The sequence below is a fragment of the Elaeis guineensis genome, chromosome 4 (assembly GCF_000442705.2).
Source record: "Elaeis guineensis isolate ETL-2024a chromosome 4, EG11, whole genome shotgun sequence".
Classification (NCBI taxonomy): domain Eukaryota; kingdom Viridiplantae; phylum Streptophyta; class Magnoliopsida; order Arecales; family Arecaceae; genus Elaeis; species Elaeis guineensis.
This window is the reverse complement of record NC_025996.2, coordinates 14,474,562-14,497,273: the sequence shown is the minus strand read 5'-3', so window position 1 is coordinate 14,497,273 and position 22,712 is coordinate 14,474,562. Positions and strand designations below refer to the sequence as shown.

Here is a 22,712-nt window from a genome sequence, read left to right as displayed (position 1 = left end):
GGGGCAAAGCCTCCAATATCCGTCAACAAACCATCCACCGCCTACGTAGCGTGATTCATCTTGTTCGGTGGCCACACCAACATTCATCGACCCGCCATGCCTCCGCAAAATCAAAAAGTTTAAGCCTCCGACCGATAATTACATAATAATCAGATATTAACGGCTAAAATATCCTAGACCCATCGTATTGTTAAATTAGATAAATATCTAAAACCAAATACCTGGAAAATTGGCTGCTTTAAAAAAAAAAAAAAAAAAAAAAAAAAGAGTAAAGGTTATAAATTGCACATCTGCTTCACGCGATGAGGACAAATAGCCAGATGATTCATTGCTATCACTGCACGAAATCGCTCTCTAGCGCTCAAGATAGCACGACTGGCAGTCCCTGGTTTCATATTCTATACATGCAGGTAAACCAGTTTGGCAAATCGACAAATTGTTGACGTCCCTCAATTCCGTGCTTCCCATCCAGACAAAACTATCAAAGCCCCCTATTAGATGATGCATTCTTTTCGGTACCCATTTGCCGAACGCCACCAAATTCTTTAATAAAAAAGCTCAATGATAAACAAGCATAATAAAAATGTGATACAAGTCCAATAACATCTAGACTTTGAAATCCATCACCATCGCGCGTGCAACATGACCAAGCAACAAGCTCCGACCAGTAACTGAGTCTAACAAAAACTTAACGTCAAAATTTAAGTTCTATTCACTGTAAATTAATATAGACGACTCTCCTCTAAATTTTTGCAAGGAAAGCAGCAGAGGTCATCTACTCATAAATCCAGGGGTGGAGGTTGCTCTGCCAGTCTGCAATGCCTTCGGGGAACCATAGGGCAATCTCCTTCCTTGCACTCTCAATTGAGTCACTCCCATGAATAACATTCCTGTACCAAAATATAGGATTCCTATGTCAGATAATATTTATAGTCCAAGGAAAAAAAAAAAAAAAAAACGGTAAGAATGCAAATAATTAAGCATCTATGATTAAAAAGAAAACATTATATTAAGATCAAGAGTATTTGACAACAAGCATAGTTGATGGGAAACATCCTAGTTGGCATCTGACAACAAGCAATGTCACTGCTTCTAATAACATCCACGGGCAAGAAACTATTTCGAAGCTGCCTGACACATGAACCAGATGCCAATTGCAACCTATTTGCATATGCATTAATTAAACTATGAAGAGTTTCTCATACCGTCATATAGAGTTCACAACCTGCGGGCATGATTGTCAAGAATTTACAGACCCCAGAAGACTATATAAACAGCTGAAAGGTGCAGCACACACCAAATGTACCAGCAGAAAAACCAAAATGTACACCAAAACAAATAAATTTAAAAATGTGGTCAATAGCAGTGCATGGACTGTGCGGCAAAATGGATAAACACTGTAATAGCTACGCACCTAGCAGTTCAATATATCTAACATTTGGGGACTCCACTTATATTACAACTTCCACAGTCATGACTAATACGAAATGGGAAAGAAAATAAAAGACGTGGTCAGCAAATTTTGACACGTCAATCGAGATTCCTTCACTCTAGAAAATTCTGAATATAGGCATCATGAAAGCATACTTTAACACATGTTTTCTTTTTTTGAAATGAAAAATACTATAACACATTATATGTGAAGCACAGAATGGAGGAAAAGCAAGCAACTTCTCAACTGATCCAGAAACTACGATGTCCTTGTATACCATCTGTTCCTTTATTCCCTCGTTCAATCATCTAACTTCAAATCTACTGAGTACATAACAGGCTACCACGATACAGGAGGTCTAAGGGAGTGAGATCAGTAGATCACCAAAAGAGGGGATGAGAGGATCTAGATGTTCAGGGAAAAAACTTCCTACCTTCTTTTAAGCACAACTCTAGGCTTGAGAAAAAAAAGAAGCATGTTATTGGTCATTTGTATAACCAAATGCTTTAAGCAGTACCTATCAACCAACACCAACCTGGTGGTAGACAAGATGTTTAGGATACAAGATGATATGTCTGGTAAAGTCAAATGACCCTGTATATAAACAAAGAATAGATACGTGCTTCTATGACCATACAAGACAAATGGTACCACCCAGCCAAGGTAACCTGCATATGCAAATTGACTACCCACAAGCAACATGACATTTACTTGCCCAATAAAACTAACACCACAGCAATCCTAACATAGCATAACTACAAGCAAACCATCTCACAGATGAAAAGAGTAACTGGAACAGCATGGCTGCCTAACATATCAGATCAAAAATGCTTCATAAAATAAAATTAAATAATTCAAATTCATGAAATTTACAATAAATAAGCAATTGTTTAAACCAAGATGATCATATGGGCCACTTTGCCCGCTAAAGATAGAGCAATATAGGGTCCCGAAGACAAGTCTGCCACTGCAATTTTGGAAAACCATAACTTTTGATTCAGAAAAAAAAATTGGCAACATGGCAAGAGATGAAATTAAGGTTGGAGTCCAGATCTAATTTTTGCCAAAACTCAATTCTTTTAAAACAAGTATTTTTATTTTTTTTGTAATTTGTATTCTCTAGAATCCACCCCATAGCATAAAAGGAGGGAAGTTTCATCCACTTCTCGGACAGGAACTCAAACAAAAAGAGAGGACTTGAAAACATTTCTCCTTTTAGCTAGAAGAATAATCAGACTAAAATAAGGAGGACCTCACTAGTGCAACAAGCTATGCTTTTGAAGAATGGGAAGAGGAAAGAAAGAAAAGAGCATAACCATACATTTCACTTACTAGAACCCCAGCAGAGGGAGAGAAAGCAAGGATTAGGGGTGGCAATTTTCAACACGACATGCGACATGACACGAAATTTTCATGTTAGTGTTTGGCTTATACAGGTTTGTGTCGAAATCGTGTTGATCCGTTTATGACACGAAAAATTTCGTGTCGTATCATGTGTTAACCTGTGAACCTGTTTATGACGCGTTTAATCCATATATGAAAAAATATGTAATTGATAATTTTTTACAAAGTCAATGATTATTTTTGTCTTTTTATTAGAAATCTTAAAACAAAACTAAACAAACATATCAGCCCCACACACAACCACCAAACTCAACTCTCCCTCTCCTTTTAAAAATATATATTTTATATAAAATAGGTTATTCATGTTAAACATGTCATGTAAACGTGTTAACCTGACATGACACGTTTAATAATCATGTTAAACAGGTAACACGTTTAATAAACAAATTCGTGTACGTATTGGAGAATCCTGACACGTTTATTAATCATATCATGTTCGTGTTCTCCATAATCGTGTTCGTGATGAAATCGTGTCAACACAATTACGACACGCAAACACGAATGGCTACCCCTAGCAAAGATCATATACTCTACTTCCTATCCATGAAAATGTACAACAATTAGTGGATCATGAAAAATTAATGGAAAGAAAAAAAAGAGCTTACAGTTCAGCTTTCTAAGAAATTCTTATTATTTAGTATTTTACTTGAGACTTGAGAGATTTGAGTTCAATGGATCAAAGGCTCTCTGTCTGGATCGCTGTCACTACCCATCAAAAACATACACATCTACAACTACTAACTAGAAGAAAACAATACTTAGGGTTTGTTTGGATGTCTGGACCCAAAATCTCATAGGATTCATGGGTGGGGTCAAGACAACCAGCTAAATCAAGCTGAATTAGAACTCAAAGAACCATTGGAGTGGGAGTGGGCCGGCTTGAATCCCTGCAGGAAGAAAAAAAAAAAAATCTGCTGAGGTCCCCCCCCCCACCCCCACCTCTATAGGATTCAGGCCTGCCCACTCTTTGTTCTTTAGGTATTTATAAAGATAAGTCTAGCCCAGCCTGATTTAGCTGGTTGTGTTGGTCTAACTCATGAATCCCATGGGATTTTAGGCCCAGACATCCAAACAGGCCCTAAGAATCAAGAAACAACAGAGCTGTCAACTTATCAAAGCTCTAATGCCAGACCATGTTCATTACGGATAGAATTGCAGATAGAAAGAAAACTAGATAGTTCTCACGTAATTCTATTTTATAAACAGACCGTGATAGCCTTATAATTGATTGAAGTAGAAACAAAATAACAAACAGTCACCTGCCGATCTCGATGGCAAAATCGCCACGGATCGTGCCCGGGGCAGACTCTGCAGGGTTGGTGGCCCCTATAAGCTTGCGGCCGGTTACAACCACGTTCTTTCCCTCCCACACCATCGCGACCACAGGGCCGGAGATGATGTACTCCACCAGCCCAGCAAAGAAGGGCTTCGAGGAGAGATCAGCATAGTGCTTCTCAGCAAAGGCGCGTTCCACGGTGAGAAGCTTCAGGCCTGAATCGATCAACCCAGTGCATTATGATTCAGTCTTTCTTCTTTAGCAACCAAAACAAGAAATAAAATAGTAAAAAAAAAGAATCCCGCCCAAAAAAATTACCTTTCAGATAGAAACCCTTCTTCTCAAATCGGCTAATGATCTCGCCAACCTGATGTATGAATTAGGCAAAAAATTAACCAAGAAATGTTCTTCTCTATAAATATAATGAGGAAAGATCGATCCATTCCGACATCAAAATCGACTGGATAGATGGAACGACAAATCTACGTACGAGAAAAATTAACCAAAAAAAAAAAAAGAGAAGGGAACAGAAGGAAAGTAATACCAGCCCTCGCTGAACGCCATCGGGCTTGATCATGATGAAGGTCTGCTCCATATCTGAACCCTTGCGTTTGGTCTCCAACGGCGCTCGGAAAAACCCTAACCCTCGATGGTGAAGGGGAAAGCGGAGAGAGGCGCTTATATAGAGAGCGAGAAGTAGACCCCGAAACCCCAGCTGGCCGCACTGCAAGCGAATATCTTTGATAATATTCCTCTGACTTTCAATCCTGCGGTCGAACTCAGCCGTTGGATCAGTTTGATACGGTGGGCCGAGTTGGGCCTGGTCCTGGCCCGCTTGAACTGTAACTTGCTTTGGGCCTACAGTGTAGATTTGGATTTTAACTTATTTGCATGGTGGGTCAGGTGATCACGTCAGGTTGTGTCACTATTGATTTTTTTTTAAAAAAAAAAAAGAATTATACTTATCCTTAAATCCCTAAACTGGATAAAGTGGCTTAATTCCAAAATTTTCACTTCCAAAAATGATCAAGTTATATTATCTTATTGAAGAGTTGAAAATATTATTGTGAATCAAATTGAGTAAGGGATTCCAACGTTGATGTCTCAAAGAAACAGATTTCGCAAGCTGGGCTTGGATTTGATTCGAACTATTGTTGGGTAAACAATGTAGACCTAGGTTGGACCCGCTTGCTAGGTGGCCTGAAACTAGTAGGTTTTGTTTTCTGGGTAGGGTCTCAGTTTTAACGGGCTATATTTAACCATTCAGATTTTTCAATTGAACGTGGCAAGGCGCAATGAGTTCCATTAGGTTTAGAGATCAGAGAGGGTGCAGGCATTGTTCTAACGGAACCTAGCCAGAATCAGCCCTTGATTTGGGACATGCTTCATCGTGGGCATGAACATTGGTTATATATTGAATCTAGATCACATTAGTTGCTGGTTAGATCTAGTTTGTGGACTACTAGACTGATTGATATGCACTGCTGCCTGTTTGGTTGCCCATAACTGGGGCAATCCCATTTTAGTTCAAACCAAGAGGAGATCAGTTTGGACATAAGCCACTTAGGTTCATTTAGCCCTAAACCGAGTCACAGCAACAACTCAGTTCAGCTCCATTTCGGACCAACTAATAAATGCCAAACGAAGTGTGCACCATGCGCGGCGTATAAAATCCGGCATAGGGCGCAGTGAGTGATCCACATAGATATCATTTTTTAATATATATTTAATATTTATAATTTTATTTTTTATTTAAAAATTTTAAATGTCACAGGATGTCGTAATATAGTCTAATCATAATTTTGTGTAGCATATTATAATATCCTATGTATAAGAAATCATAATATGTCATAGAATGTTATAATTTTTTCTATAGAATATACATATTTTTGTTATACAAAATTTTTAAACGAAAAAGTAAAACTGTAGATATTAAATATATATTGAAAAATAATAACTACATAAATCTATCAAATAAAATAATATATTTTATATCAAATTTTTTATATCATCTACGGTTCATTGAGAATTTCTCTCCGATCTATATATTTTTAGTTGACTCCTAGTTGCTTCAGTCCAAAAGGAGCAGCTCGGTGGAGCGGGCTCTCACTCAGCCCATTTAAAAGTAATTCTTTGTGCACCGCACGTGGTGCAGAAAATCATGTTCCGTGCACGATGATTCGGTCATGCATAATCCCGGAGACATCACCGTGCGCGCGGTGCACAAAGAATTTCGTCATTTAAAAACCCAACCACACAGGCTCAGAAGAGCTCATAAAAAGATCAGAAACTTAGTTGTCTTTGCAGAATATTTATCATGCTGGTTCTTCTTTGTTCAGTTTCAGCATTCAAGTTTATTTGGCCAAACAATGGAACTTCTACCTAGCAAGTAGCAACTGGAACCTACACATAAGTTCCTTCCCAGCACATTCATAGCAAACTTTGTAGAGAAACCATTATCATTTAATAAATTACTAATCGTAGTCTGTAAGACCTCCCAAAGACTCCTAATCACCCTTATCGCAACGGCATGCAGCATATACTTAAAGAACGCGTAGGCCATCGATCCAAGCTCCTATAAAATAAATAATAGACAAAGGGATCCAATTCATGAATCAACATCACCAAATAGAATACTTGAATTTATGTATATCCCTTCCTTCCGTAGGAAAAAAGGACATCAATATGCACGGCCATATATACCACTTCATGTTTAAGCTAGTGGCAGGGCTCATCATGGGAGCAAGAGGGAGCAAATTGAGTAGTTTCTTCAGTATTAGAGGGAGCAGGCATAAAGAGAGAAGGGTTGCGGCTCCATTAACCCCCAAGGGGTACGTTCCAGTGTGCGTAGGCCTAGGTGATGAGTCCAAGCGGTTTATGATCCACATTACCATGCTCGGAGATGCAGACTTGTTAGAGCTCCTCTGCATATCAGCAGAGGAGTATGGATTCTCTAATCCAGGTGTGCTGAAAATTCCATATGATGCGAAGAGCTTCGAAGAACGGATGCGCATGAAGGACGTACTTCATGTAGATTTTGAAAGCTACGTATAGCTTGTGTAACTCCATTTATGTTTTGTCGAATTTTTTCATTAAGTGAATTTATGGTGAAGTTGCCGATCCTTTTACAGATGAAGAATTTCTCATTTTGTATAAACATAAACATGAATTTAGTTGATCCTTGTTAAATTTATCCGAATTGAGCCTTTTTTTTTTTTGGTGGTACAAAGGGATCAAAGATCACGGTCGACCAGGAGATTCAAACCTGTGGGGAAAATGATCCGAATTTAGTTCAAACCAAGAGGAGCTCACTTGGGGCTTTTAGTTGGCCCAAGGTGGAGCTAACCTTGGTTGGCATCGCGGCCCGGTTTAGAATCCACTTCGGATCCTTCTTCCCTGAACGGGCCATGGTAGCAACTCAGTTCAGCTTCTCTTGGGACCAACTAAATATTTCACCAAAGTAGACTTTTCCTGGTCTAAAGTGCGTTCGGAAGCTCAATGGAGAAATGACTCCAAGTTGCTTCAGTCCAGAAGGAGCTCTTCGGTGAAGCGGGCTCTCATTCAGCCTATTTAAAAACCCAACCAAACAGGCTTAGAAGAATTCACGAAAAGATCAGTAAATTAGTCGTCTTTGCACATATTTATCATGCTGGTTCTTTTTTATCCAGTTCCAGCATTCAAGTTTATTTGCCCAAACAATGCAACTTCTACTTGGCAACTGGAACTATTAAGAACAGAAACGAAGTCTTGTAGGGCTTAGAGGTCCCTGGGAGGGGCTTACCGCATGGGTGTTATGTCTTGCCTAGTGTTGCGGCCAATCCTCTCGTCGTCTGGTCGTCGGAAACGAGCGCCTGCAAAAGAAGTCCGCACTGACCGGAGGTGTCTCCGGCGGGGACCCTCCGACGGTCAAGTCAGAGAGGAGATTAGGCAACAGTAGAAAAGAATCAAGGAGCTCAACGAGAGAGAGAGAGTACACGCTCGAGGATTTCGGAGAGACTCCCTCAGCACTGTTGCCTTCTCCGTTTTATAGTAGCGCGCAGTATGGCGCCGTCATTAATGGCACCGACAATAAGAGAGTTGTCAAATCGTCGAGAACTGTCAAATCGCCGTGGGGCTGTCAAATCATTAGGGTTGACCCATGCCTTAGGTGGGATAACGCCCCAGGGCGGCTAAGCTGCACGCCGCTGTCAGGACAGACAGCCTCTAGTAGTCGTACGGCGTTTGAAGGAGTCGACTAACTGTATGTCGGGGCCTGATCGAGGAATGCCGGGTGACAGCCCAGGGACCCTCTGACGGATAGTCGGGGGTGCTGCAAGAGTCGGATATCAGGCTCCCCAGTCTGGCTAGTCGGGGGGAGGGGAGAGAGTCGGCCCGGCCGACATATATTCGGTCGGGCGGCGTCGGCAGTCGTCGATCGGCAGAGTCGGGCGCTGGTCAGGCGGGCCCGACGGTGAGTCGGCGTGAGAGGACCGGTTGGCATATCCCAACAGTTGCCTCCCTCCACTCCTGAGTCGGATGGTGTGCTGGCCAGCATCCTTGCGCGGGTGACAGCGTCAGGCGAAAGGAGTGGATATCCATCGTATTAAATTCTCACTCTGACGACAGTATCATTGGTTGGTCCAGTGTCAGGCGTCTTGTGAGTGTCAGACGCCTCATCCCGTCAGGGTCGGACATTCCGTCCCATCGGTGTCGGACGTCCCGTCTTATCGGTGTCAGACGTCCCGTCCCGTTGGGAATGGAAACCGTCGTTCCCGCCATCTCTTCGGGGACACGAAATGCCACGGCCTTTTCGCCGCATGGTAGGTGGCCATTGGGCCGGGTCCGTTCGAGCGGATAGGGGTGACGTGGCCCGATCCGAGGACAGGTGCGTCGAACCGTCGGGTCGAAGGAGGGCCCAGATGTCGCCACGTGCCGCGATCTGGGAAATCCTCGTTGGTCGTGCTTTCATCTCGACCGTCGGGGGGCGCTATATATACAGGGTCGCCTGCATCTGGATTTCCATTTTCCCCACTTGCTGTCGAAACTCTGACTGAGCGGTCCCTTGTTCCAGGTAACCGTCTCTGTTTTCCACCTTTATAAGTCTTTTTTCCTCTAGGAGCCTTCACCGTTGTCTTTCTTTTTCCTTGCTTCCTCACGGTTCTCCTCCCCCTTCTTCTTATTTTTCGACTTCTATTCTGGTTTATGGCTAGAACATCTCCAAGAGGAGGTTGGTCGGGGAACCCGACTGACGATCCTCGATCGACCCCGAAGGTGGAGATCTCTTCACTTTCGGGCCGAACGTTGATCGGCTTCGGGAGCAATATTGCATCCCGGAGCAATTTCAGCTGTTCGCCCCTGGAGCCAATGGTCGGGTTAACAGCCCGCCTGAGGGCCAGGTGGCCTTCTACGTCGAGGACCTCCGGGCCGGTCTTCGCTTCCCGATCCCAGAGTTCGTCCGAAACGTGCTGGATTATTACAGACTATGTCCGGCGCAACTTGCACCGAACTCGGTTCAGCTAATAGTCAGCTTCGCCCTGTTGTATCGGCTTTTGCCGACCGACCCTCGGATTTCACTTTTTCGAGCCTTTTTTGTTCTTCGACCCCACCTTAAAGTCCGAGGGTGGTGGTATTTCAATCCTCGGAAGGGACTCTCCTTCATTATCGGTCTTCCATCATCGATTCATGGATGGAAGAACCAGTTCTTCTTTGCCTCTTCTTCTATTCCTTGGGGGTTCCCTACCCGTTGGGGGGACCCCCGAACCCAACCAAACGAGAACAGTCGGGTGGAGGCCGGAGACCGGGAAGACTTCCACCGTCTGAAGGATATCTCGATGCTGAAGTAGCGGGAGCTCGTCACCGAGCAGGCCTTGTACGACGCCGGTCTCAGCTTGGTGCCCCGCCTAGGTCTGTTCTGTTTTGTTGTTGCATTTTTTTTAAAAAATTTAATGCTGATCCTCCGTCGTTGTTGTAGATATGCCGCTGAGGATGAGGTTGACGACAGCCGACATCCGACAGCACGCAGCGCGGAAGAGGCCGGCACAAGGGGCCGAACCATCGCAGCCTCCCAAGAGGCCTCAGGTAGCTCCGCCGAGCGAGCCGGCTGGGGCGGAGGCGGAGCCCGTCATTGCACTGTCGGCGCCGACGGTGCCTGTCAAAGTCCCGTCCGAGGGACCGTCGGTCGAGGGGGCAGCTTCGCCCGAGGGACGGGCGGCCGAGGGATCGGTCGAGGATGTGCCGGCTGCTCAGCCGGCAGAAGAGATTCGGGAAGAGGTGCGCGAGCCCGAGCAACCCGCGTCTGCTACTGTCGTGCCTTCGGGAGAGACCTAGTCGGGCTCAAGCATGCCATCCTTCTCTGACATCAGGGCCTGGTTATCCGCTCGAGGGAAGGCCCCGATGGCGTCCGGCGATGACAGGAGGTTGGCCGGTGGTGGGGCGTCGACCGACTCCCCACTTCTCGAAGGAGCGTCGGCCCTGGCCAACCACGATTTGGCCAGGAGACTGTGCCAGATGCTCATCCTCCCGACCGACGTTGAGGCCATGAAGAATCAGCGTGTCTCCGACATGCTGTCCTCGTTCTATCCGACTATGATTCGGGTAAATCTTCTTTCTTTCCATTCTCATCATCATTTTTTATAGGTTCGGTCTTCTGACGGTCGGCTTCATTTTGTGCAGCTGATTTATAACATATCCGAGCTGGAGGCCGGATATCGAAGATTCGGCGACATGCGCGCGGCCTGGAAGGATAAGGCCATGGCCGCTGAGGCCGATAAGGTCATACTGGTCGACCAGTTGCAGCAGTCGGTCGACCGGGAGGCCCAGCTTGAGGGGGAGATCTCCCATCTTATCGAGGAGGTCTCCCGACTAACAGGCGCCCTGGCTGCTTCGGGGACCGAGATGCAGTCGGTTCGGGAAGACGCCAAGCAGAAATCCCGCACCATTCGTCGGCTGCGTCACGAGAGGGACAGCTTCGCCAAGGAGCTCAAGGCCGAACGCGAGCAGCTCCGAGCAAGCCTCGGGAACCTCGCTAAGGCTGAAGAGAGTCTGTCCATCACTCAGGCCGACGTAGACATCGCAAGGGCGGAAGCAGAGTCGGCGAAGGAAGCCATGGATCGGGCTGTAGAAGACTTCCGCGACTCCGAAGAGTACCGGGAGGAACTTCTGGAGAGCGGCTTCCTCTCGTACCAAGTGAGGTACGAAGACGCTCGGGAGGCCGTCCGGAGCTTATATACGGAGCTCGACCTTGGCAGCATCGTTCCGACGGAGTCGGAGGCCCCAGTTGCGGAGGAGATGGCTGACCCATAGTCGGGAGGTCGCACCACCACAGCAGAAGCTGAAGCAGATGCGGACCAGGCCACCGAAGGTCAAGCGGCTCCGACTCCCGAAGCGGCACCGACCCCCGAAGCCCGAGTGGATTCGCCGACCGCCCCCAACCTTCGCCCGATGGAGGAAGCCGATTCTGAGGACTAGGCGGTCTTTTGTTTCTACTTTTATTCAGCATACTTGTAATCAGGCTTCGACTTAATTTTGTAAACTTAGCCCGAACTTTAATGAAATCTAAGTCTTTTTAACTTTGACTCTCTTCCTCTGTGTGTTTTTTGAGATATGTGTCTTGTATGATTCGCTGAAGTACTTTTTGAACGCATAAGTCGTAAGCCCAATGCACTAGTTAGGATGTTCGGTAGGATCTCAGATAATGATCCGAGGTAGTCGGTAACGCGCGCCGCGGCAAAGGCAGAGCGAATTTCGACTTTAGATCAGCCTCCTGATTGTCGTAACCCGACGGTCGAGGGCTTAAGTCGAACGCCTATCGCCCGGACGTAAGTCGGGCATGTTCGTCGAGTCGAAGGTCGACCGACCACTGGGCATAACTCGATGGCTGGGTCATTTCATAGGATCCGATAGTCAGATGTCGTCCGATGCATACAGCCGAATGGCGTCCGACGCGTTTAGTCGGGGGAACGATGACAAGTCGAGTTCCCATTATTCTGACCTTGGTCGGATACATACGTCGCGTCGCGTGCGATAAATGGTGGCAAGCTGAATATCGTTCGATCGGTCGTGACCTGGTCGGTAAGTTGCCGACGCAACATTGGTCGCATTGGCGCTTTGCCTTTCTTGGTCGTGGCCGAGTCGGCAAGTCAGCCGATCGTTTTGCTCGAGAGTTTTAACTGTAGAAGGAGTGTAACTCCTGTTGTCGTGGATGTATCGGTCTTTTCAAGCATCCGATGCATCGTGGACGATCGGGCCGTTGGTCCCCAGTGGAACGTTAGGCTCAAGTCGGGACGTCGGGGCTCGTACTTCTGGCGAGCGCCGACCCACAGTCGAAGAGTCAAGATTTCACAGTCGAAGAGTCGAGATTTCAGACTCCGAAGTTTTGAAACTGAATTTGTATTTCGAGTGAGGGGATACAAAGTTCATTGGTAGTACAACTTTAGGTTGTCGGCATTTCAGGTCTGGAGAATGGCGTCCCCTTCTAGAGTCTCCAGTCGGTAGGCTCTCGGCCCGTAGGTGTCCGCCAATTTGTAGGGTCCTTCCCAATTCGGAGATAACTTTCCCTGGTCTAGGGGCTTCGAGACTTCTGCCTTTCTCAGGACTAGGTCCCCAGGCCTAAAAAGCTTCGGTTTGACCTTGGTGTTGTAATATCGGGCTACTCTTTATCGATAAAAAGCCATGCGAAGTTGAGCCTCGTATCGAAGTTTGAGGAGGAGGTCCAGGTGGGCCCTCCGTCACTCAGAGTTGTCCGGCTCTTGATACTGCTCGACTCTAATCGATGGTAGTCCGATCTCGAGCGGTATCATCGCCTCCGTCCCATAGGCCAAGCTGAAGGGTGATTTCCCGGTTGGGACATGGGGTGTCATTCGATACGCCCATAGGACGAAATTCAACTCCTCGACCCAAAGGCCTTTGGCTTCATTCAGTCGGGTTTTAAGTCAATGCAGAATGGTCCGGTTGGTTATCTCGACTTCACCGTTGGACTGTGGGTGTCCAATTGAGGTCAGTCGGTGATGGATATGAAATCTCGCACAGAAGTCTCTGAAGTCCTGGCTGTCGAATTGTCATCTATTGTCGGTGATAATGGTGTGCGGCAATCCGAACCTGAAGAGGATAGACTTCTGGACGAAGTCCTCCATCTTTCATTCAGTGATTTGCGCCAGAGGCTCGGCTTCCATCCACTTAGTGAAGTTGTCGATGGCGACGGTTATAAACTTTCTTTGGCCAGATGTCGGAGGAAAGGGGCCGAGTATGTCGATTCCCCACTGGGCGAAAGGCCACGGGGCGACAATAGGGGTAATTTGGCTGGCTGGTCGGTGCTATATGTTGGCGTACCTCTGGCATGGCTCACACTTTCGAACCAACTTAGCCGCATCCTTCCTCATGGTAGGCCAGTAGTAACCCTGCTGTAGGACTTTGTAGGCCAAGGATTTGCCCCCCAAGTGGTTTTCGCAGATCCCTTCGTGTACTTCTCTGAGCGCGTAGTCCATGTCGGTCGGTCCCAAGCATTTGAGCAAGGAGAGGGAGAACGACCTTTTGTAGAGTCGGCCATCCATCATCACGTATTGGGAGGCCGACCATTGGAGCTGTTTGGCCTCCGCGGGGTCTTCAGGGCTAGTTCCGTCGGTCAGGTACTGAACGATCGGATCCATCTAGCTTGGCTCGACCGCCAGTTGTAGCACCTCCTCGGTCCTGTCGATGGTTGGCCGCTCAAGACTCTCCACGAACGTCCGACCCAAGGCATCATAAGCTGAAGTCGCAAACCTGGAGAGCACGTCGGCCCGAGCGTTCTTCGACCTAGGGATGTGGGAGATCTCGAAATATCCGAAGTGTGCCACGAGATCTTTCGCTTTCAGGAGATACTTTGCCATAGTCGGGTCTCGTACCTCGAATTCGCCCTTGACTTGCCCCACAATCAGCTGGGAGTCGGAGAAGACTCGGAGGCTGTCGATCTTAAGCTCTTTCGCCATCTTCAAGTCGACGAGGAGTGCCTCATACTCGGCTTGATTGTTGGAGGCTTTAAAGTCGAATCGGAGGGCGTACTCAGTGACTACCCCCTCCGAGTTGGTGAGCAGGAACTCGGCCCCGCTCCCCTGAGCATTGGAAGCTCCGTCGATGTGCAACACCCAGGTAGTCCTGGGGTCAGGCTCCGAGATTGCAACTTCTCTAGAGCTCCCATCTTTCGGTCCTTGGTCGGCTGTCGAGCATTCCGCGATAAAGTCGGCCAGGACCTGGGCCTTCAAGGCAGGTCGCGGTCGGTACTGGATGTCGAACTCGCTGAGCCTCATTGCCCATTTCGTCAGTCATCCCGATGTGTCGGGGTGGCGCAATATCGCCCTCAGGGGTTGGTCGGTGAGGACCACAATGGTGTGCGCTTGAAAATACGGATGGAGTCGTTGCGTAGACACAATCAGGATGAATATCATCTTCTCCGTCTTTGAATACCGAGCTTCAGCACCGTGGAGCACTTTGCTGGTGTAGTATATAGGTTGGTGGATTCGATTCTCGTTCTCTCAGACGAGCACCGAGCTAACCACCTCAGTGGAAGTGGCCAGATAGAGGTACGACGTCTCTCCGACTTCTGACTTTACAAGCAACGGTGGAGAGGCCAGGTACCTTTTCAGGTCCTCAAAGGCCCACCGGCACTCATCCGACCAAGAGAAGTCCTTCACCTGTCTCAAAATTTTGAAGAACGGGAGGCATCTTTCAGCCGACCGAGAGACGAATCGGCTGAGTGCGATGATCCTTCTGTTAAGTTGCTGCAGCTCTCTTTTGTTGTCCGGATGTCGCATATCGACAATTGCTTTGATCTTCTCGGGATTGACCTCGATTTCTGGTTGCGAAATGAGGAACCCGAGGAATTTCTCCGAAGTCACTCCAAAGGCACATTTAGTTGGGTTTAGCTTCATTCGATGTCATCGTAGAGTGTGGAAGGTTTCCTTGAGATCTTGTATGTGATCCGAAGTTTGCGCACTCTTTACCAGCATGTCATCCACATATACCTCCATGTTGCGCCCGATTTGGTCTTTGAAGACCTTATTGACAAGTTGTTGGTAGGTAGCCCCGGCGTTCTTCAGACCGAAGGATATTACTCTGTAGCAGTAAAGGCCCTTGGCGGTCACGAAAGCCGTGTGCTCTTCGTCCTCCGGCACCATCCGGATCTGATTGTACCCGACAAAGGTATCCATGAAGCTGAGCAGTCGGTAGCCGGACGTCGCATCTACCAGCTGATCAATTTTCGAGAGTGGAAAGCTATCCTTCGGACAGGCCCGATTCAAGTCGGCGTAGTCGATGCAGATCCTCCACTTCCCATTGATTTTCTTCACCATGACCACATTGGCGAGCCAATCGGGATACGTAGTCTCTCTGATGAAGCCCATCTCGAGTAGCTTGTCCACTTCTTCGTCGATGGCCTTCTGCCTTTCAGGAGCAAAAGATCATTTCTTCTGCCTCACTGGCCTCATTGCTGGATCGATGTTGAGTCGGTGAGTCATCATCTCCGGAGGGATGCCCGACATATCCGCTGTCGACCAAGCGAATACGTCGGCATTGGCCTTCAGCAGCTTCACTAGCTGCCGTCGCCCGGGGTCGGGTAATTGAGACCAGACCCATACCATTCATTCGGGATTCTCCGTTATCGAGATGGGGACAAGCTATTCGGCCCGCTCACCCCGTTCTTTCGCTTCCCGTTGGTCCAACTTGTCGATCGTCAGGGAGCCCTTCAATTCATCGCTTTGAGCAGAGATCTGAAAGCATCGCCGAGCGAGTTGCTGATCCCCGCACATCTTTCGGACTCCATTTTTGGTCGAAAACCGAACCAGCAGATGATACGTCGAGACTATCGCTTGGAGGGCGTTCAGTCCGGGCCTTCCAAGTATGGCATTGTAGGCCGAAGGTACTTGGATGACCGCAAAGGTCAAGTGGACTGTGCTTTGTCGTGGTCCGATTCCAGCCATCACGGGCAAAGTAATTTCCCCTTCCACAGTGACGGCATCCCCAGCGAAGCCTATCAAGGGTGTAGAGACTCTCTTGAGCCGGTCAGCCGACAGTCGCATCCGGGAGAAGGTCGAGTAAAACAAAATATTCGTCGAACTTCCATTATCTACAAAGATCTTTCTTACATCATAATTTGCTATTGTTGCCGAGACAATAACAGCATCGTCATGGAGAGTTTGGACACCCCAAATATCTTCATCCGTAAAAATAATTACATTGTCTTTGCGCAATTTCTTCGTCAGCTCCCCTCCAGCAGTCATCCCCGGGCCCAGTCATTTGGAGATCATGTTGATGACCCCGGCCGTAGGCTGGTTAGTCGTTGCTTCTTCAGTCGGCTGGGGTCGCCGGTCGGTGACGGACCGAGTCGGCGGGTTCCTCCGAAACTTGTCGAGATACCCTCGACGTATGAGGGCCTCGATCTCATCCTTAAGTTGGATGCACTGCTCGGTGTTGTGGCCATGGCCTCGATGGAATCGACAGTACTTTCATCGGTTGAGGCCTTTTGCCTTCAAAAGTGGAGGTCGTCGCAGATATTCCTCCCCTTCGATCTCCATCAAAATCTGCGCACGAGGAGCAGAGAGAGGAGTATAGGAGTCATACCTGGGATGCGTCGGCCTCGGACTCCGCTGTCGAGGCGACCTCTGGTTCCGTCGCTGGGGTGAGACCTGTTTGCCGGTCGGGGGCCTACTAGGCTCGGCAGGGTCTCGGCCCTTCCTTCATTTCTCCTTCGGGCCCTTGGCCTCAGTCAGGCGCCGATCGGAAGCTCCTTCATCCGCGCGCATGTACTTGTACGCATGCTCCAGCAGTTTGGTGCATGTCCGGGGGAGGGTCTTATCCAAAGAGTAGGTAAATCGGGACCCCCTTAATCCCCTCTTCATGGCTGAGATGCCCATGTCTTCATTGAGGTCTCGGACCTCGAGCGTGGCCTCGTTGAATCGTGTCACGAAATGTTGGAGCGTCTCATTTTCTCCCTGTTTGAGAGAAAAAAAGGCTATCCGAAGTTCGTGGCGGCTTCTGGCTGGTACTAAAGTGGGCCACAAAAGAATGCTCAAGCTGTCCAAAGGAGTGAACACTTCCTGGACGAAGGCCGAAGTACCAGGCCCTGGCCGCTTTGCGGAGTGTGGCAGGGAAGCCGATGCAAAGGAGGGCATCGATCGCCCCTTGGATCATCATGAGAGCCTTGTAACTCTCCAGGTGGTCAATTGGGTCGGTGGAGCCGTCGTAAGGCTCCACGTGGGGCATCTTGAACCGACTAGGAATCGACTCGTCGAGGATGAGTCAGGAGAGAGGTTGGGCGGTCTGGAAGTCGACGTTATTCGAGGACTTCTGTCCGTCCACCTGCAGCTGGACAAGCCGACGGTCGATTTCTTCAAACCTGTGTTTGTAGTCGTCGGCCCGTCGGTGCTGAGAGACCCCGGGGGTGGAGTCTCCCGATGACTCTGAGAGGGAGGCAGATGATGTTCGCGGCCGCTTCTCCTTCCTTACCCATTCCAGCTGGGAAGGAGTCGATCGTCGAGACCGATGGGTATCAAGCCGCGGCCGCCTCTCCTCCTCTCGATGGGAGTGCTGCAACAGCTACTCCCGAGGAAGAGACGGAGACCGATGCGGACGCCGGCGCTACTCCTGGAGGGCATCGGGTGTGCCGTCGGTTGCTCCACTGGCTAGTGCGGTAACCAGGTTGGTTGCTGTTGAAGGCTCTTGACCGCATCCGTCAGCACGGTCATCTGCCGCACAATCGTCGCGATCTGCGCCTCCGTGGTCACCACAGGACGTGGAGAGTTTGGTTCCGCCATGGAGGGTGGGGGAGAGGCTTCTTCTCGACGGGAAGAGTGCCTCGCCGATCCGGTGACCCTCGACCGCTGAGTTCTGATTCTTGTCATCTCGAAAGGATGTCTCGAGTTCTGTGGGGGTTGCAATCCCTGTTCCTTAGCCTACCCCCCTTCCTGACGCGCCAAACCTGTTGCAGCCAATCCCCTCGTCGCTTGGTCGTCGAAAACGAGCCCCTGCAAAAGAAGTCCGCACTGACCAGAGGTGTCTCCGACGGAGACCCTCCGACGGTCAAGTCAGAGAGGAGATTAGGCAACAGTAGAAAAGAATCAAGGAGCTCAGCGAGAGAGAGAGAGAGAGTACACGCTTGAGGGTTTCGGAGAGACCCCCTCAGCACTGTTGCCTTTTCCGTTTTATAGTAGGGCGCAGCATGGCGCCGTCATTAATGACGCCGACAATAGGAGAGTTGTCAAATCGTCGAGGACTGTCAAATCATCGTGGGACTGTCAAATCACTAGGGTTGACCCATGCTTTAGGTGGGATAACGCCCCAAGGCGGCTAAGCCGCACGCCGCTGTCAGGACGGACAGCTTCTAGTAGTCGTACAGCATTTGAAGGAGTTGACCGACTGTATGTCGGGACCTGGTCGAGGAATATCGGGTGACAGCCCAGGGACCCTCCGACGGATAGTCGGGGGTGCTGCGAGAGTCGGATATCAGGCTCCCCAGTCTGGCTTGTCGGGGGGAGGGGAGAGAGTCGGCCCGGCCGACATATATTCGATTGGATGGCGTTGGCAGTCGTCGGTCGGCAGAGTCGAACGCTGGTCAGGCGGGTCCGACGGTGAGTCGGCGTGAGAGGATCAGTCGGCATATCCCAACACCTAGACTCCTGGATTCAACGAGGAGTTTTTGTCGCAAACGTCTCATGATTTATACTGGACTACACCTAGGGCGACATGTCACCTATGATCTTAAACATTCAAGAGATTGCTGGTCATTTAAACGTTCAGTAAGTTGGAGTTTTGATTTGGCCCTTGAGAACTTGAATATAGCTGATTCATCGAGATGCATCTACTCAAGAATTCAATTAAAATCATCGTTACTGTTTCATAAAGAAATATAATGCGAATGCCACCTTCTACGTTTTAATTTGGTAAACTGTTTGCCTCATCACTAGCGGCGAGCGAGGCAGTCCTGTGAACAGTGGCTGCATAGCGAGCGCGTGATCCCTACTCCACCAATGGCAAAGTAAACCAGCTTTTTAAATTAAGATCCTCTCCCTAAAGCCTGCAAGTAAAATGGGTGCAAATCAATACATCTTAGGCCTGTTATCATAAACTGGACCCCCTTTTTTTTTATTATTATTTATGTGAACATCTTGTTTGATAGCATGCTAATAATTAGTCTCTTCTACAGCCTTTTAGCTTGAGTAACTGCCAAGCCTACAACAGAAAAAATTTCATCAGCTTGTTTGGGAATATAACAGCAAGGCATGATATGCCCCTTTTTTTCTCAGTGAATGCTCAAAAAATAATACAAAGAACCTCATTAGAGGGGAACAAGATAAAAAAAAAAAAAAAAAAGACAAATAGAAAGATAGGGGATGCAGGAGAGAAGGGTTGTGTTGGGATATACTGACTGGCCTCTGTACGCCGACTTACCCTCGGACCGGTCTGACCGACGTCTGACTCTACCGACCGGACCGATGGACGACTCCGACGGTGGCTCCGGCGATGACTGCCGAGAATGACTGCCGATGATATCAGGCCGAAGATATGTCGGCCGAACAGACTCATACTGTTCCCGACCTGCCAAGCGGCCGACTCCAAATCACCGACTCACTGTCGGAAGTGGTAGCCGATGTTTGACCTCCGCGAGGTATCAGACCAGCCGACGGTGTCTTCGGATCATCACCCGACGTCCCGATAGCCGATTATCGACATATAGTCGGCCAGCCCATCCAAACGCCGTACGACCGCTATGAGCAGTTGTCCTGTCAAGGACATGCGATATGGCCATCCTGGAGCATTGTCCTGCCAAGGATATGGATTAATCTCAATGACTTGACAATCCACGACGATTTGACAGTCTCCGACAATTTGACAACTCTCCAGTTGTCTGCACCATTAATGATGGGACCATACCGCATTCTACTATAAAATGGGGTAAGGCAACAGTCTTGGTAAGTTTTTGGGGGAGCAAGCTTTCTCAAGCTCTCTGAGGCGCCCCTAAGCTCTTGAGCTCTCCCGCTCTCTCTCTCCCACTGAGCCCCTGATTTTCCACTGTTACCTAGTCTCCTCTCTGACTTGACCGTCGGAGGGTCCCCACCGGAGGCATCTCCGGTCTGTAAGGACTTCTCTTGCAGGTGCGCGACACCGACGATCGGGTTACGGGGGGATTGGCTGCAACAGATTTTGGTGCGCCAGGTAGGGGTATTCGACAGAGGTAAGACAGCGAGCTCCATAAAGCTTTAAAAAAAAATCTCTCAAGATGACGAAAATCAGAGCTCAGCGATCGAGAGCTACCGGGTCGATGAGGTGCTCTTCCCGTCAGGAAGAGGCCCCTCCTTCGCCTTCCATGGCGGAGCCCAGCTCTCTGCATCCGGTGATAACTACGGAGGTGCAAATCACGGCGATCGTGCGGTAAATGACTGTTCTGACGGACGCGGTCAAAAACCTCCAACAGCAACCAACTCAGTTGCCGCAACCACTGACAGAACAACTGACGACGCACCCCATGCCGTCCAGAAACAGCCGCCGACATCCGCGTCAACTTTCGTCTCCTCCTCAAAAGCAACCATCTCAGCACTCCCACCGAGAAGGGACGAGACAGCCACGGCACGACACCCCCCAGTCTCGATGTCCTTCTCCTTCCCAGCTGGAGCGGGCAAGGAAGGAGAAGTGGCCACGGACACCGTCCGCCTCACTCTCAAGTTCGTCGGGAGGATCGACCCCTGGGATTTCACAACACCGACGGTTGGACGACTACGAATGTAAGTTCGAAGAAATTGACCGTCGGCTTACCCAACTCTAGGTGGATGGTCAGAAGTCTTCGAACGATGTTGACTTTCGGACCATCCAACCTCTCTCCCAATTTATCCTCGACGAACCGATCCCTAGTCAATTCAAGATGCCCCACGTGGAGCCTTACGATGGCTCCACCAACCTAGTTGACCATCTGGAGAGTTACAAGGCTCTTATGACGATTCAAGGGGCAATCGATACCCTCCTCTGCATCAGCTTCCCCGCCACGCTCCATAAAGCTGCCAGGACCTGGTATTCCGGCCTCTGCTCAGGGAGTATCCACTCCTTCGGACAGCTCGAGCATTCTTTCGTGGCCCATTTCAGCACCAGTCGGAAACCACCATGAACCTCGGACAGCCTTTTCTCCCTCAAACAGGGAGAAAACGAGACGCTCCGATACTTCGTGGCCCGATTCAATACGACCACACTTGAGGTCCGAGACCTCAACGAAGACATGGCTATCTCGACTATGAAGAGGGGGCTAAGGGGGACCCGATTCACGTATTTCTTGGACAAGACCCTCCTCCAGACATATGCTGAATTGCTGGAGCGTGCGTACAAATACATGCGCGCAGATGAAGGAGCTTCCGACCGATGCCTAACCGAAGGCGCGGGCCAGAAGGAGAAGCCAAAGAAAAATTGGGCTGCTGCTGAACCCAGCAGGCCCCCGACCGATAAACGGATCTCGCCCCGACGACGGAGTCCGAGATCGCCCCGATGTCGGAGTCCGAGACCGATGCATCGCAGGTATGACTCCTACACTTCTCTCTCTGCCTCTCGTGCGCAGATCCTGATGGAGATCGAAGGAGCGGAATATCTGCGACGGCCTCCGCCTCTGAAGGCAAAAGATCTCGATCGAAGAAGGTACTGTCGGTTCCATCGGGGCCACGGTCACACCACCGAGCAATGCATCCAACTCAAGGATGAGATAGAGACCCTCATACGACAAGGGTATCTCGAAAAGTACCGAAGGGACCCGCCGGCTCGGCCCCTTCCCGACCAACAGCCCCAACCAACTGAGGAGGCAGCGAATAACCAACCTACTGCTGGAGTCATCAACATGATCTCCAGATGACTGGATCGAGGAACGACTGCTGAAGGGGAGTCGACGAAGAGGCCGCACCAGGACAATATAATCATCTTCATAGATGAGGATGCTCGGGGAATCCAAACTCTCCATGATGACGCTGTTGTTGTTTCGACGATAATAGCGAACTATGATGTAAAAAAGATTCTTGTTGATAATGGAAACTCCACTAATATTTTATTTTACTCGATCTTTTTTCGAATGCGACTGTCGACCGACCGACTCAGGAGAGTCTCTACGCCCCTAGTGGGTTTCACCGGGGAAGCCATTGCGGTGGAAGGAGAAATTACTCTTTCCGTGACAGCTGGGACCGAACCATGACAAAGCACCGTCCACATGATATTCACGGTCATCCAAGTACCTTCGGCCTACAACGTCATACTTGAAAGATCCGAACTAAATGCCCTCAGAGCGATAGTCTCGACATACCCTTGCTGGTCCGGTTCTCGACTAAAAATGGAGCCGGAGAAATGCACGGGGATCAACAGCTCGCCCGACGATGCTTCCAAATCTCTACTCAAAGCAATGAATCTAAGGACTCCCTGACGGTCGACAAACTAGACCAATGGGAAGAGGAGGAGCGGGGTGAGCCGGCTGAATAGCTGATTCCCATCCCGATGACTAAGAATCTTGAATAGGTCATCTGGGTCGGGTCGCAGCTGTCCAACCTGAAGTGACAGCAGTTGATAAAGCTGTTGAAAGCTCGACATATTCGCTTGGTCGGCAGCGGATATGTCCGGCATACCATCGAAAATAAT

The 22,712-nt window shown here is 48.9% G+C and overlaps 1 protein-coding gene across 1 annotated transcript; it reads right to left on the bottom strand.

Moving 5' to 3' along the window:
- Positions 1-522: 522 nt before the first annotated feature.
- Positions 523-4,809, bottom strand: LOC105043765 (nucleoside diphosphate kinase B). The gene is made up of 4 exons (XM_010921456.3): positions 4,657-4,809; positions 4,431-4,479; positions 4,096-4,327; positions 523-890 (listed from the first exon to the last, which is right to left on the bottom strand). The coding sequence occupies exons 1-4, from the start codon at positions 4,705-4,707 to the stop codon at positions 776-778; spliced, it is 447 nt and encodes a 148-aa protein (XP_010919758.1). The 5' UTR covers positions 4,708-4,809; the 3' UTR covers positions 523-775.
- Positions 4,810-22,712: the final 17,903 nt, after the last annotated feature.

Coding starts and splice junctions, on each gene's coding strand:
- LOC105043765 (XM_010921456.3), bottom strand. CDS start 4,707: ATGGAGCAGACCTTCATCATGATCAAGCCCGATGGCGTTCAGCGAGGG. Junction 4,328..4,430: donor GAAGGGTTTCTATCTGAAAG/GTAATTTTTTTG, acceptor TGATCGATTCAG/GCCTGAAGCTTCTCACCGTG. Junction 891..4,095: donor TTTGCCATCGAGATCGGCAG/GTGACTGTTTGT, acceptor ATTTTGGTACAG/GAATGTTATTCATGGGAGTG.